This window comes from Eulemur rufifrons, chromosome 1 (genome assembly GCF_041146395.1).
Source record: "Eulemur rufifrons isolate Redbay chromosome 1, OSU_ERuf_1, whole genome shotgun sequence".
Classification (NCBI taxonomy): Eukaryota; Metazoa; Chordata; class Mammalia; order Primates; family Lemuridae; genus Eulemur; species Eulemur rufifrons.
This window is the reverse complement of record NC_090983.1, coordinates 56,222,899-56,235,363: the sequence shown is the minus strand read 5'-3', so window position 1 is coordinate 56,235,363 and position 12,465 is coordinate 56,222,899. Positions and strand designations below refer to the sequence as shown.

At 39.8% G+C, this 12,465-nt stretch overlaps 1 protein-coding gene across 1 annotated transcript in view; it reads left to right on the top strand.

Moving 5' to 3' along the window:
• Positions 1 to 12,465, top strand: part of MYO3B (myosin IIIB) — a 373,201-nt gene that overhangs the window by 25,116 nt on the left and 335,620 nt on the right. The window contains exon 6 of the mRNA XM_069471407.1: positions 6,941 to 7,086. Coding sequence (XP_069327508.1) covers positions 6,941 to 7,086 — 146 coding nt within the window. The remainder of the gene's footprint in view (positions 1 to 6,940; positions 7,087 to 12,465) is intronic.

Below are 12,465 nucleotides of genomic sequence, written 5' to 3'. Positions count from 1 at the left end.
GGAATTCTGGGGATATTGGTCCTGAGTGTGAGGAGGGGACTTACCATGCAAATAAGAATAACTGACATCTACCCAGGGCTTTGGTGGAATTTAAGTGTAAAAATCAGTGTTCTGTGCTGGCCTCAAATCCAAAACTAGTTCTCCTCCACCCTCCACTAGCCATGGAGGGAAGTTGGTTGTTACGCAAGTGTGCTCTGTGTGTTTTAAATTTGAACCTGGTTTTATTTCTCTAAAGGCTGAATATTACAATCCTGGCAGAAGATACCTGTAGAACATTACATTTTAATTAGAGACCCTTCTGAAGTTCTTAAGAACAGTCTAATTTAAATTATTTCTGGCAGTTTCTCGGTATATAAAATATAGATTCAATCCTAGCCTTAGTTTGAGTTTTCTAATATGAAAGATCCCTCCCCCAAATACATCAATTTCAGTTCATCTAGTCCATATCCCCTTTACAAAAGAACCCCTTAAATCTCAAATATATCCTGCCTTGAAATTATATTTAATCCTAGGGAAGAGACTTCATTTGTTTATTCTGAATCTCAACTTGTAACACTTTAAAATGTTTGCAAAACCATTGAAAAATATTTGCCACTGGAATATTTGTACTGTAACAGCAATTTCTGATTCCCACGAAGTTCCATTTTAGAAATCTTTACAATCAATAACATTTACCAATTATGCTGCATGAATTGTGTAAGCAAAATTAAGAATCCTGTTTGCCTTTCTACCTCTCAGCCCATCTTATTTGCCAGTCTATTGCCTGCATTTTTGGGCTCAAGGTTAGCCAAGGATTAATAGCTTTAGATCTATTTGCCTTGCCTCTTATTTAGTTGAATTTAGCTCTTGAGATAACAGCATTTCGCCTGTGTGCTTGAGTGAAATTTTAATCTTGACCTTTGGTTATAATTTTGAATTGCATGATCAATTCTAGTAAGGCAAGAAATCAGAACATAGAAGAAAAACCTAATTACATTTTTAATGACATTTTAAAATATTAGTGGAAAAATAAAATAGTCTGAATAATATCTATTGTTTTTTAAGTTTGATAAATTATTTTTATGAAAGCAAAACATTATAATATTATTTGCTTGAAAGCATTGGTTAAGATCACATTATTGAAAGATATTTTGGCTCAGCAGCTCTTTGATATAATAATTTGATAAATTGTTTAAGTTAAATATCTTGTTGGAGAAATCTAGGTTTTCTGAATCCAGGAGCTCATATGTTGACTGTTTTAATTTCCTTTATATGCAGTCTAATTAATGTAGGTACTCTTTTAAGATGAGGAGAGGCTGTTCTCTCAGGTTCTTATATAGCTCAAGTGTTTCTGCAAGAGGCAGAGGGCGAATCTTACTTGTATCTTGGGAGCCTTATCAATAAGCCACACTCTTGGTCCAGATTGAAATGAAACTATTAATATAATCCTGGGGTGTTTCCTGGATCAAGGTGACCTGAGAAAGTGAAAGTACTACCTAAACCTTGTGCTTGCAATAGAAAGAGATATAGTTGGGAAGGGAATTTCTTTCATTCTTCTTATATTAATCTCATGGGGACCTAGTTTTATAACCAAGACATCACCTTTAATTTGACAACTTGTTGATAAAGAATCCCAATAGTCAACAAATACCCGGGAAGAAGGAACCATATCTTTGAAAGTTAAGGCAAACTTTTGAATATTTAATAATACTTTCAAGACACAAAACAAAAAACTTGCTCCTTTCTATTATAGAAATAATTCATGCTCCCTATAAACATTTTGGAAAATGCAAATAAAATATGTATGCATGCATCAATGACCCAATGGTATCTACTGTTAATGTTTCTGTACCTTAGAAAAAGCTGAATAACTAGCATTTTCATAAGCAGTAGTTCAGATGAAACCCATAAAAAGGGGATGAGGTGCAGGGAGATTAAATATTTTGCCAAAATCACCCAGTGAGGGGGGGAACAACCAAAATAAAGATGTCAGGCTCTGGGATTTTCTGGTATCAGCCAGAGGTACAAGTCTCTCCACAACGCAAGAGCTGCCAACAGTTGTTATTTGTCTGCCATTCTCTGGTTGGTAGCTGAGGAAAGGGGCAGCCATTTTCAACAGAACTCGCTGACCATGCCCAAGGTTGGATGAGGGGATAAATATGTGTCAAAGTGGTTGTGCTATCAAGTTGTGGGTGTGGTTTCACCCCCTAAACTCCTGCAGGAGAGAGGAGGAGGTGCTGCCTCTGTAGGGCAGGAGGGAGTGACTAGGGATGGCTTTAAGCAGTCTGGAAATGTGGAACTTGTTAGTCTAAGGAAGGCTAAAGAGGACTGCTGCAGCAATCAAAGAAAACTAACTGCTGCCTTTTCTCCTAAGACCAGTTGAGTTAAAACATTGGTGAAAATTTGTTTCTTATTCTTAATTTCCCCCCAAGAAAGAAAAGTTTTTGACAGCCAAAGAGATAACAACCAAGATTTGGGAGGCTGAAGCCCACTGCTTGGTAAAATAGCTGTTGGCGTTGGGCACTAAGGCTGCCAGTGCATAGATATTGCTAGTAATCCTGACATTAGTGTTTTTCCTCTTCCTGAAATAAGCAGCACTGTATTCTAAGTGTACCAGAAAAGCCATAAGTTCGTATTTCAAGGTAGGAATGTGGACATGCTCCATTAACTAGCATCAAACAATTGCTCTGTCGCTGAAGCTCATCTTCCTTAACATAGGCATTATCACAGCAACTGGCATATTTTCACAGATCTTAAGACCTTCTATAAAATAAAATATTGGCAATAAAGTCCCCTCAAGGTTCCAGCCATCCTGTTCACACCCCAGAATAATGTACTATTTACTGTAGCTAATTTGCAAGGGAATGTTAGCAATACTATCCCAAGATCGCTTATTTGAAAATAGTGAAGTCATAGAATATTAGAGATAGAAAGGATAGTATAGGTCATTCGTTCCTACCTTGCCATTTTATAGATCAAGAGAGGACTTGATAGCATAAGCGATTTGTTTATGTCTGGTTAAGGGTAGCACTCAGACCCAATTTGAACTTGTTATATTGCCTAGTAAACTGATTTCTCCTTCTGATTTTCCTATTTTTGTAAATCATTATTCTGGTCACCAAGGATCACAATGTCAGTCTTCCTTGATGTATCCCTCTCCCTACCCTTCCATTTTAAATCCCTTGAACTCTTTCTCACATCTATTCTACCCTCCCCATCCCATGGCCACCATCATCATTTATACTCCTGTGATTGAAGCCAAGACTCTAAGTAAAGGAGAGTAAACACTTGCCTTGGGCATGTCTACTCTTTGAGGCAGTAAAGGTGAGGTGAAGGAGTGTGAGAGGGTGAGGTGTGTGGGGCCCTGGGCCTGTGTCAAAAACCATCTCAACCCATTTTTCTCCCCCCTTAATATGACTCACAGAATCTGGAAAACCTGGTCTCAAAGCAGTGCACCCACCTACCATTGCCACTCTCCTTTTTTAATAGAGCATCATAACAACTGATTCAGAGAGTTCTTTGTGAGGTCGCCTTCTCCTGGGGGCAAGAGAACCAAAGATTATTTGATCATCCAAGCATCCTTAACTCAGCTTTATTTTACCTAGGGACAAAGAGACTGCTGAGGTAAGGAGAATGATGTTACTTTTTTCTTCTAAAGAAACAGTTAACAGACTTTGGTGTTATGTTGATAGGGAATCCAATTACAGCACGTGTTGATCATCAGGTGGGACTCATTCTCTTAAGACTGCCTCTTCAAATCCCATCACACGTGTAACCCACATAAAGGGCTGTTTCCTCCTGTTAAGGAGCAATCCTGAAAGAGAGGCCCTCTGAGAAGATGGAGTTTAGGTGACAAAACCTCAAAAAACCTGGTTAGTTTAGTAAAAATCTAAGTGCAGAAACTGATAATTGTAACTGAATATAACCTTTATTATATATAGCACTTATCATATGGCAATGATTTGTTTACTTATCCTTCTCCCTGCCTGGGTTCAAATTCTGGCCCTGACATTTGCTAGCCGCATGATGCTGGATAAGCTGTTTAACTGCACTATCCTCAGTTTCCACATCTACAAAAGGTGATAATAGCACCTACTTCACAGAATTATTATGAAGATTAAACACAGTGTGTATTTGACTTTCTCTCACCAGGGCCCACTACTATGCCTGGCTCAATAATGGACATTCAATAATTATTTGTAAGTTATTTTATTAGCATAATTTTCTATAAACTTCCTTGGAAGGCTGAGCTTAAAGAATTTCTTTGTTATGTGATGAATTGACTTTTGGGAAGAGAATAATTTGGCCAAGAGATGCTTTTCTATTAATTGGAATGAGCTGAAGATATCATCTGTTTGTAAGGAGAAATCGAAACCAGATAAAAGTTTTGAATATTTTATGGCAACACTTGAGAAACGTTAGGATATCTCCCTTCCCACATTTGGATGTGTTCTTGGAATTGCCTTCTGTGTCCCATCCAAGATGGCTAGAAGTTGATTTGAATTTCTCCTTGGAAGTTGGAGACTATGGGCACTAGATGCTTTTTATTTTCTTGCTTAGCCAGCAGTGGTCTTCCTCTAATATCCTAAGCATTTGGAGCCCATATCCTTTATTGGGCACGTTAGTACACATTGTCTGAGGACATTTGTAATTGTCATGGTTTGTCATTTCATTATAATATGTTCACTTTACATTGTCAATTGGTCCTAGCTCCTGTGGGGGAAGCATAGAGTCTTATTTCTCATTCCTTCACCAGGCCCAGCACAGCATCATGAAGAATGGTGAACTATTTGCTGATTGATAGGTCTAAAATTATGTTTGTCCCACACTTTTGAAAATGTCATTTCTGAAAGGGAAGGTGTTGAATAGCCTTCTCTAGGGATCTTTAAAAATAGTGTAGGTTCTCACCTGATTGAGGTGAGGAAAGTGAGGTCTTTGAGGGCAATGAAATGGCCTCTGGTTCTGACATTGGAATTATCTGAACTTCAGTTTGAATGAGTGTTTGAAAATAACATGTTAAAAGTGAGACAGGATATTCTATTCAGAAGATAGGGCTGGACCAGGCCAAGGATGTGGGTTTATGGAAAATGTTCTCCAGTTTAGAATCCAGAGGAGAAGGGCAGAGGGCAATTATGGGACCAAGGGTGGCAAGATCTAGGGCAAGGTTGTTGGCACATTTTGCCAGGTCCTGCAAGTATCACTGCCATCAATACCACAAATTCAGTGGCTTAAAACAACACGTTTCTTATTGCCTTAGTCTATTTTGTACGATGTAATAGAATATCTGAGACGGGGTAATTTATACATAGGAAAAATTTATTCTCTCACAGTTCTAGAGGCTGGGAAGTCTAAGATCAAGATGTTGGCCTCTGGTGTGGACATCCTTATTGCATCCTCACATGGCAGAAGAAAGCAAAACCCACTCCTACAAACCCTTCTTACAGTGGGTAGAATCCTCGTGACCTAAACACCTCCCAACGTTGCTGCATTGGGGATTAAATTTCCAACACATGAATTTTGGGGGACACATTCAGATCATAGCAGTTATCTTATGATTCTCTAAGTCACAAGTCCAGTGTGACTCTTGCCAGGATAAAATCGACCTCGCCATTTGGAAGTCTCCCAGGCATCTGGGACTTCCTCTATCCTAAATGGAGCTCTGGCTTTTCACCCCATGCCTGCTTCTGCTACTGTATTCCCCATCTCAGTAAATACCAATTCAATTCTGGCAGTTGCTCAGGTCAAAAACTTTGAGTTGTTCTCAACTCCTTTTTCTTATAAGCCCCATTCAGCAAATCCAGTTGGCTCAATCTTCAAAATTATATCCAGAATCTGATTATTGCTCACCGTCTCTCATCTGGATTCCTGCAGTAGCATTTTTAACTGGTTTTGTTTTTTCTACTCATGTCCCATTTCTATCTATCCTCAGCCAAGTAGCCAGAGTGATCTTGCTAAAACAAGTCAGATCTGTCACTCCTCTGCTCGCTATAGTCAGTTGTCCTATCTTATTCAGAGTAAAAGCTAAAGACATTTTGATGGCCTGGAAGGGCAGCCCTGCCACTCTGGTTTCTGTGTGTTCACCATCAGCACTGCTTGTTTGCTTCATAGGTATTTGGATCACCAGACATCAAAGTTTCCCACCTGCCCATAGCCATGGGCCATCCTGGCAGGCAGATTTCAGGTCAAACAGGGGTACCTGATTCTTCCACATCCTTCCACACCTTACTTCTACCCTCCCCACTGTGAGAATCATCAGGGTCTGAGTGTAGGAGCTTTTCCTTCCTGACTCAGAAAGTTGATAGAAACAGATTTCTCTGCAGAGTCCCATGCTCCCCAGTGCAATGACAAGCCCAGGGTCATTTTCTGGTTCTGCTGCTCTTGTACCCAGTCAGGTCAATAGTTGGAGTGGCAGCTGCTGCTATAATGCAAACCAGTTGTTGGGGTTTGAGGAGGGGGCAGATGTTCTTGGAAAAAGGGAGTGGGGATTGAGGTGGTTCCTATTTTATGTCAACCACATCGGTCTTCCAATATCTTTCCCTTCAAGTCGTGACACTCCTGGGGATTTTGTGCAATAGACAAGCATCTTTGAGAACTGTTCTTTGTTGCTGAATTCAGTAGCTGGTAATGAGGTGAAGGATGTAGACAAAGGCTTTCCTTAAAGGATGGCAGGGTGGGGACAGTGTGTTATTTACCCTTGTGCTTCCCCCTGCACTCTTATTGGTACTTAGAAATTTCAATGCATGTTTTTTGAACTGAACTGACACATTTTTAAAAGTTAACAAACATATCAGGTGATAAATTAGTCACACATAAATAAGGCCTAGAATTCATGCATCTTATTATTACTGGAATTTAATATCACTGTGGCCAAGGGAACTGAGAAGGGGGCTAAGATTGGTCAAGGGCCTTTTTAGGATATCTGAGGTCAGTGGAATTGATGTGTTCTGCTTTTGTCTAATAGGTCATTGCTTGTGAGCAGCAGTATGACTCTTCCTATGACGCTCGCTGTGACGTCTGGTCCTTGGGGATCACAGCTATTGAACTGGGAGATGGAGACCCTCCCCTTTTTGACATGCATCCTGTGAAAACACTCTTTAAGATTCCAAGGTAGGCCACAAGATGGCGCTCTCGACTCATCAGTTCTTTGTGAAAGGGCTACTAATTCATAAGCAATTTCTCTCCAAACCTGACAAAGCCTGTTTGTAAAATATATTTCCTTTGAAAAAAACAAGGGGTGGGGGCACAGAGACAGGATGTTCCTGAAAGATAACATACCCCAAGGAATAATAGGACCATGTTGGAACAATTGCATATTTTCAGTATTCTGTTTTTTTATTCATTTTTTTGTGCTTTGCATGATAAGTCGACAAATGCAATTTTGGATTAAGTCATCTGTCTAAATACTGGTATTTTCTTTTAAATTATATACTGTCTCTAGTATTCAGGAAAACTTTGGGGTAAAAAAATATGTGTGTCACACTCAGACCAGCACTGAAATGTATCACAAAAATGTTGTATCAGTGATGTGTCTTACTTTCCATCTCAATGGGAATTTTGCTGAAAGAAAGAAGTCTGTTTGGAAGGTATTTAAATGGAAGTATACGAGTATTTTCTACTCTATGGATTCATTAGGGGGTTTGTACAAAGAGGTTTGGTTGGTTGCCTTTCATTGAAATCGGGCTGATATATGACCAGCTCAAGGCTCTAGTTACGGAAGAAGAAGCTATGTGGGGACTCCTTCCTGGCCAGGGTGCAGATTGATAGATAATTTGTACCTTCCAAATGTCTCTTTCAAAGGAAGGCTCTGGGGCAGGCTGGGAGCCATTTAACTGCTTTAACAATACAAGTGTTGACCTTTCCTTATCTGCACAATCACACAGCTATCACAGCCTTTAAAAATTTCTCATGATTGCAATTTGCATTTCTGATTAGCTCTATTTATATGCAGATGAGGCTCTCTGGCGTTCATCATCATAATGTTATCGTTTTATACCTAATCCAGATGTGAACAACCACCAACCACTATTCCAAAAATGATTCTCACCCAAATCAGGGTTAGTCTTTCTGCCTTTTCCAAAATATAAAAATAGGGCATGATGATTAGAGGAGCAGATGAAGCTCCTGGCTTTTTAAAATTAATAGTCTGGTGAGTGTTCAAAAGGATATAAGGATGCAGGAACCAAAAGCAGCATTGTGTACAGTAACATGTCAGAAAATGAGAAATGATATCTAGAATGTTTTGTGTGTGTACTTTGATTTTTTACAAATGATTTACCCCTCACCATTTGTTTATTGTGGCAACATAATTTCCCAAAAATCAAGATTAAGATGTAGCTTCTGATTAGCAAGGTATATGTACTTTTGATAAGAGATCATCTAGCTCGGTGTATTTTTTCTTTTCTCTTTTTAGTATGCATTTGCATATAGACCAACTGTTCAAAAATTTCATAAGGTGATAAATGTTAGGCAGCTGAGAAGTGTGTGCATGTATATGTGTGAATGCGTGTGTGCTAAATAGACCCTTCATCTCCAATGACTGCTTAGCTTGCTTCTGTGTCCAGACGAGCCTCTGATCTCTAACAATCTCTATACTCTCACTCCACTCACTTGTGCCTGAGGACAGAGCAGATCCCCGAAACAGGGCAGCTGCTAGAAGAGGATCCTTATCCTAACCTAGAGGCTTTGTTTCTCTCCTCCTAGTGTAGCTTCCTGCTCTTTTACTGTCTTTTGGTTCCTGTGTAAGTGGTGAACGAGATCAAGGTAGGGAACATCAACATTAACAGGTCAGCAGATTCCCAGTGTGATTATGTGTCCTCATGGGTGCTAAACACTTGCCATTGTCACAACCTTAACAGCTGACTTGACACTCCTGGACACGAATGAGAGAGACATTTTTAAAAAATCTTAGCATATTGGCAGATATTAAATAGCTTTTCTCTTCCTGAAACCAGGGAAAATATGTTGGCTTTATATTCACCAAGTTATTTACTTAAAAATTATCCTGTCAATTAGAATTGTACAGTTCTTATTGAAGGGTTGTGGATTGACCAAGTGTATGTGCATGCACATGCGTACGTGTGTGAATGTGCACGTGTGAGTGTGTATACTGTCTTGATTTTGAGTGCTAAAAATGTTTACTTTCCTCAGAAAAGCTCTGTGATGAAGAGTGGAGAAATTTACGTATTAAGCATTTACATATTTTTAAAAGGCACTTCAATTGTTTACCTGTGTGTTTCATGGGGATCCATCTCACTTTCCCCTTCCCCATCCAGTGGAGAAAAGCAAGTGACAAATAATGATGAAAATCCTTTGAATCCATTTGACTTCAGAATTATTTTTTTTTCTATTTGAATGTGAGTATTTTTAGCTTTCTGGAATTCTCTTCAATTAAACAAGAAAGTCCGTTTCAGGGTACTCTGGGATCCAGAATACTATGTGTGGCTGCTTCTTCTGGTTTTCCTCACTGGCCTCTTCCTTGCAGGGAAGGGTTGCAGCCCTTTCCTTACTGGAAACATATTGAGTAAATTACCAAGTAAGGGAAGAAAAGAAAACCTTGATTGAGTCAGGGAAGAAGTGACTTTCACAATTTGCAAAGGACCTTTGAGTTAATGAAGTGCTGGTTACCTGTGAGCCTCAGATATCAACAAAGCAGATAATTACAAAGATTCCCTGGGCACTGTCAGAAAATGTGAAGCCAGACCTGCCTGGATGTGGTTGATTTGCCTGCACACAGGTCTCCTTGCTCTTCCCTTTTCTGCCTTTATCCATCATCTCCTTTTTCTTGACCTTCACATTAGAAGATGACACACGGGGTAATCGTGACCTATCTTTGAAATACTGGGTGACTCACAATCTTTCCTACATTGCAAACACAGAAATTATCTGCTGATTGGCAGAGCATCCACTATTTGCTGAACCTGTCAGCATGTGTCATCTCGTCTAATGCCTTTGCTCCAAAAAAGTCACCCTTCTCTGACTGTCACTGCTCTGTCTGCTGCTATTTTTCTCCAGGAGTAAGAAGAGAGGAAAAGAACGAAAACCGTTTCTCTGAACATCAGTAGATTGAGCTCTCTCTCCCGACTCTTTCCTGAGGACTCCTTTAAAATTCCAAAGGCTTAGAAAAATCTTGCAGATGACCTGGAAACATTTTTCACTTTAAAGGAGATCTGTTTTATAGATATAATTGCAAGAATCAATAGAATTAGGGGAAATATATAATTATGTTAGTTTCTTGATAACCAGGTATCTTTCCTTACCTTAGAGTCTTTGGCTAATGACTCTTTCGACCTCCATGGAGAGGAGTGAAGAAGGCAGTGGGGACACGTGTGGGTATGTTTACTGGACAAGCACTGAGAGCTGTGTTGCCTGCCCATTTATTTGGGGCCTGGTAACAGCTGACTCTGTCCAGTATCTCATTGCATATTGAGTACTTCCACTTTATTGCTGTGGGAAAATGCAGAATGTTTTCAAGATTCCCAGCAGAAATGTCCTTGGCTGGAAGTGGATGGGACAGACTGGCCTGAATATTCCAATCTCTGAAGCCGGTGATTATCTCTTCATAAAGAGAACTGTCCCTGAAGTACACAATTCGAGAAAAGGAGAACTCGTGATAATCATCAATTTATATTTTGGCTTATTTCTCTCACTAAAATCTAGGTTGTTCCAAAGTCATCTGTACCCAACTGTATAAGTTTCTTGGGGATGCCACAACAATTTACCATAAACTTGGTGGCTTAAAACAACAGAAACGTATTCTCTCACAGTTCTGGAGGCCAGAAGTCCAAAATCAATGAGTCAGCAGGGCCACACTCCCTTTGAAGACTCTAGGAAAGAATCTTTCCTTTCCTCTGCCAGCTTCGGGTGGCTCCCGGCTTTCCTTGGCTTGTGGCAGCATGACTCCAATCTCTGGCTCCATCTTCACATGGCCTTCTTCCCTTTGTTTCTGGGTCTTTTCTGTCTCTTATAAGGACATTGGATTTAGGGCCCATCCTAATCCAATGTGATCTCATCTCGAGACCCTTGCCTTAATTATATCTGCAAAAATCCTCATTCCAAATGAGGTCACATTCTCAGGTTTTGAGTAGAGGTATCTTTTGGGAGCCACAATGCAACCTACCGTACCAGCCAGCTTTTATGTTTACCAGCTTCTCGAGGAAACTAATACAAGACAATTAGCTAAATGATGATGGAAAAGATAATAATGGCTAAGATTTATCAAGTGCTATGTGGCAGGCATGGTGCTCTATGTTTGACAAGTACAAATGCATTTAATCCCACAGCAACTCTGTGAAGTAGGTACTATCACAGCCCCTTTTTTCCAGATGAGAAAACTAGAAACGCAGGGAGGTTAAGCAGCTTGCCATGGTCATGAACCATGGGGAGGAAAAATGATTTGAATCTGAGAAGTTTGACTCCGAAGCCCACACATTTTGTTGCTACATTGAGAAGTTAAATTTCTTACTTAAATCTTACTTATTTGTTGGTGAATTAAGTCGTGAGCACTGAGGAGACTGGGGTATATAGAAATGACTAGCACATGGTCCCAGCCTTTAAGAAGCTTACAATCCAGCGTCCTTACTCCTGCTTCCAGTTTTAAACTGACATTGTCAACCTGAAATCTCTCCCTTCTCCAAATTCCCCTTCAAACAACTGCCTTTTATTTCCTAATTTAAAACACTTAAGACAAGTGTTTAAACCAAAGGACTGTAGACTATATGCTATGTAAAAGCAGAGATACTTCAGGATATCATTGTTGGTACCCAGTGGTTTTTGTCTTATCTCACCCTCCTTGTAAACCTGCATCTGCCGTGGGCTCCACTATTTTTTAGTGGAGCCAACATCTCCCCTCCTTGCTTTCCTCATATTTTTTCTCTTCTACCCACTTGCTTTCCTCGTATTTTTTATCTTCTCTTTTATTTTTTTCAGTAGGAAAAGCTCGATGAGATGTGCTTGGTTCTGGGGGAAATGGAAATCTGTTTCTGGCATCCTGAATTGAAACACATTTTCTCATGAAAACAGCATTTTAAATGGTTATTTAGGAAGAAGCAATATAATAGCTGAAGTTCTCTACTTTGGGTGCATTATTAGATTTTTGTGGCTAAATAGAGTTTTATGGCCTCCTCAGAGGACTTAGACTCCCTCTAGAACTTCATGCTTATGGAAGTTTATGCTTTTCAAGTTCTAAACTACCAATCTGCAAAAGTGCTTTAGAACACAATCCACTGGGAATTTGGGAATGCCTATGTCTTCTGCCCTAGACACCTTTCACTTTGTTCATCCAAACTTAGGCTTAAGTGGGGTGCTTGAGTTGCAAAGATGAACATGACAGAGTTTTTGCTCTCAAGGAGCATGTAGTTTCTCTGCCTTCTCCTCATTCGTTGGTAAAGGTGAAATAGGCAGAATTCAGATAACAAAAAGGAGGAGAAATTAGACTGGGAATCTAGTCTGGATTCTCTCACACTGTCTGGATGCTGTGGGTCGTGAGGC